Source organism: Myotis myotis, unplaced genomic scaffold (genome assembly GCF_014108235.1).
Source record: "Myotis myotis isolate mMyoMyo1 unplaced genomic scaffold, mMyoMyo1.p scaffold_m19_p_2, whole genome shotgun sequence".
Lineage (NCBI taxonomy): Eukaryota > Metazoa > Chordata > Mammalia > Chiroptera > Vespertilionidae > Myotis > Myotis myotis.
In genome coordinates, this window is record NW_023416324.1 from 94,352,450 (window position 1) to 94,356,320 (window position 3,871).

A 3,871-nucleotide genomic window follows, 5' to 3' on the forward strand; every position below is an offset into this window, starting at 1 on the left:
CCGAGGACCGAAGTATGTGTGTTCCTTTGTCCTGGAGTGTGCAGTCCCACCTCCAAGCTGTGACCTCGGCATTGCCATCTTAGGCACTTTCTCTCCTACTTACTGCAGATCCCGTGGGCTCCTAGTCACAGCAGGCTCTGGTCAGTGCATTCTCAGCAAGCGTGGACCTGTATAAGCTCTGTTTCTCTCTTGCAATTTTGCCTCCTTCTATTATATTGGAACTTGGTATATTTTCCACAAGATGGAATATCAAGGTATCTGTAAAAAACTCACACTCACTTATGCCTTTTTTTTTTTAATTTGAAAATCCAAATTCTCCATCTGCTCATGAGCCTTGTCTGGAATTAACCAGACAGAGTGATATCCCTACATTATAGAGTGGGTGCAGAGTTAAGGAAGTGGATTGAATTTACAGTGCTTACTCTTTTTTGCCAAGAAACTCATCCAACTGGGGTTGGAAAACCAATCCCCAAATGTTGGGTATTAATTGTACCCTTGGCCAAAGCAATCACTCTATCAGCCAATTAAGGTCCGTGGAGCAAGAGCAGACTGTCATCCAGAGCCAACGCAGACGGCTCGAGACCTGGTCACACACTATTTCTCTCCTGCTGCCGCCAAACCGTGACTCTGCCCCTTTGTCTCCAGTGACTTGTTTCCCTTCTTCAGTCTGCTGGCAAAACTAGGGGTCTTTTCAAGCTCTCCAGGACCCAGCTACCCATCAGTATTAAAAAAGAAGCCACGAGTAGTTATTGAAACTTGTGGAAAGTTTGCAGATTTGCAGGGAAGGTCTTAGAGGAGTTCATGTTCTGGAAAGAGACAAAGAGAAGTGGGGAGCCAAGAAGAGCGGGCATTCTGTGGACCAGCAGATATGTCAAAAGAGCCTAGAAGACAAGCCACTTTCTTATCACCAGCCTTTCCAACATTAAAAGGAATACATAGTCAGGACCCACGCTTTTTCCTTTGCTGTTTGCAGCATTGTATTTATTAGTAATAAACATGCTGCCCATCATTATTGGTAAGACACATCAACCAGGAGCTCTGGTACCCACTGGACTTAGATGGAGTCTAGACTCCATCATGTTCCAGTTGGAAATCCTGGGCAGGGAACTTAAATTCTCAAGCTTCCACACTGTCAACCTCAGGTTGTCAAGAGGTTAAGTATTTCACAATCAACACAAGGTATGTACTCAATAACTGTCGCTAACTATTGTTATTTTTCTCTGTTGACTATTTTTCCAAATCTTCTCTAACTCAGTTGGTGACTCCCCTCCAGACAAAAACAAGTATAAAATTAAACATTAATTGGAGACCCAAATCTGAATAACTATTTCTAACATAAGCCAATGGCAATCTTATTCTGCCACGTGTAGACCAGTTTAAGCCCTAGGTTTTCTGGTGAGTTGCATAATATGGGTGCTTGACCCCATGTCTAAGAAGCAGTAAGTCTCTTTGGATATATGAACAGAAAAATGGAGAACTGAGGAGACTACATTACAATTTTAGCCAAAGAGAGTATTTTCATTTGAAATAGCCCATCATTTCAGGAAAAGCGAAGGCTTCTTAGGGACTGAATTATCTGGAAAGTTGCTTCATGCTCCCCAAGCATCTGCAGGCAGTGAAGGGACTTTTCTACAGCACACAATCTGCATGGCAGCCCACTGGTGCCATATGACCAGTTTATGATTGACTGAATGTTGGGATATCACATCTATCTATCTGATGAGGCCCAAGAGTTCACTGACAAAACAGCATGTCCCTGTGCTGAAGGCACTTCTGCCTGCCATGTGCAGCTCCACCCCACGGGAACCCAGTCTGCTGCCATGTCAGTACCTATTCAATACCTGCTTTCCCCCAACTGTTAGTTGAACCCTGCTGCCCTGCCATGTCTACTCTGCCCACCACTAGATACCAGATACCTCGGGTGGGATGCAACTCTTGATGAGAGGACACTTATTCGGAGGGCCCAGAACTTGCAACCATAACTTTTAAAAACTGCATTTTTTAATGAGTTGCATTTAAAAGTTGAAAACTCGAATGATGAAAGAGAATCATAGCTCTGATGCCTCCTGCATACCCCCCACTGGTTATTGAGCCTGCCACCTAGGTATGTGCCCTTGACTGGAATCAAACCTGGGAACACTTCAGTCCTCAGGCCAATGCTCTATCCACTGGGACAAACCAGTTAGGGCAAGATTTTACTTTTAATTTCAGTTTACTCCTCAGCCAAATGGGAATAAAGGGTGTTGTGAAATTCAAGGGAGGATTACCAAGGTGCAAATCAGATTATGCATATCAACAAGGTTAGTTCCTCCTAGCCTGCAGAAATAAGAAGAGTTACCTTAAGCTGACTTCTGAAGATTCTCCTACCCCTACCCTCACCCACGTGTCCCACCTCCAGTGAGGAGCTTTGGTGGGTGAGGTCTTAGAGAGATTCACCCTCCTAGTGGTATATATAGGCCAGGTTCACATTACTAAGCATTTAACTGGTAGGAGACTGGCTTCGGAGACTCTTCTTGGAGACACACTTCAGGGACTCACTCAAAGGAGCAGGTCCCAGCACTTTGTTTGGGCACCGAGCAGGAGTTGGTGGCAGCAGTTGCGGTGGCACTGACGAAAGGCAGGAAAGGGCAGGCCGTGTGAGCAGGTGGACTGGCTGAGCCCAGCAGACAGCCAGCCAACAGCAAACTGACCTAGCAGCCTACCACTTAGCATCTAGCCAACCAAACCAGTTCACCCGAGCCCCTTCACCATCAACTCAGGTTCGGCCGGCCCCGGCCTGCCTTCCGCAGCCGTCGTGGCAGCCCCAGGAGGAGCACTGGCGTCCTTTTCCTTCGATCCTCGGGATTTGAAGATGGCTGCACAGTCAGCACCGAAAGTTGTGCTAAAAAGCACCACCAAGATGTCTCTAAATGAGCGCTTTACTAATATTCTGAAGAACAAACAGCCGATGCCAATGAATATTCGGGCTTCGATGCAGCAACAGCAGCAGCTGGCCAGTGCCAGAAACAGAAGACTGGCCCAGCAGATGGAAAATAGACCCTCTGTCCAGGCCGCACTAAAACTTAAGCAGAGCTTAAAGCAGCGCCTGGGTAAGAGTAACATCCAGGCACGGTTAGGCCGACCCATAGGGGCCCTGGCCAGGGGAGCGATCGGAGGAGGAGGCCTACCCATAATCCAGAGCGGCTTGCCTAGAGGAGGACTACGGGGGGGACGTGCCACAGGAACCCTACTTAGGGGCGGGATGTCGCTCCGAGGTCAAAACCTGCTCCGAGGTGGACGAGCCGTAGCTCCCCGAATGGGCTTAAGAAGAGGTGGTGTTCGAGCTCCTGGAGGTCCTGGGAGAGGGTGGCTAGGGCGTGGAGCTAGGGGTCGTGGCGGAATCGGTGGTAGAGGTTGGGGTATGATAGGTCGGGGAAGAGGAGGCTTTGGAGGCCGAGGCCGTGGACGAGGAAGAGGTGCCTTTGCTCGCCCTGCACTGACCAAGGAACAGTTGGACAACCAATTGGATGCATACATGTCGAAAACAAAAGGACATCTGGATGCGGAGTTGGATGCTTACATGGCACAGACAGATCCTGAAACCAATGATTGAAGTCTGCCTTCCCTCCTCTGAGAGACTTGTTAAAAAGTTACCACATCTGTAGATAACCTTGAGATGACAGATGAGAAGAGCTTACCAAACTGATGCTGGAAGGACCTATCACAATAGACTATGGACTTACTTGCCACCAGTATGTGCATTTAGTGTGTTCCTTTTACTTTTTTGATAACTATTGTATGAAACCCTTTTTTCCTCTGGAAAATAAAAAAAATAAAAAAATAAAACCAGAAAAAAAAAATATTTAACTCATGAATTCCTTTAATAGCATAG

General features: G+C 47.1%; 1 protein-coding gene across 1 annotated transcript; it reads left to right on the top strand.

Moving 5' to 3' along the window:
• The first annotated feature begins 2,775 nt into the window (after positions 1-2,775).
• On the top strand, positions 2,776-3,667 carry LOC118676949 (chromatin target of PRMT1 protein-like). The gene has a single exon (XM_036351620.1). The coding sequence runs from the start codon at positions 2,852-2,854 to the stop codon at positions 3,590-3,592; it is 741 nt and encodes a 246-aa protein (XP_036207513.1). The 5' UTR covers positions 2,776-2,851; the 3' UTR covers positions 3,593-3,667.
• Positions 3,668-3,871: the final 204 nt, after the last annotated feature.

Bases quoted from the DNA above. Each gene is read 5' to 3' on its own strand.
- LOC118676949 (XM_036351620.1), top strand. From the start codon at position 2,852: ATGGCTGCACAGTCAGCACCGAAAGTTGTGCTAAAAAGCACCACCAAG.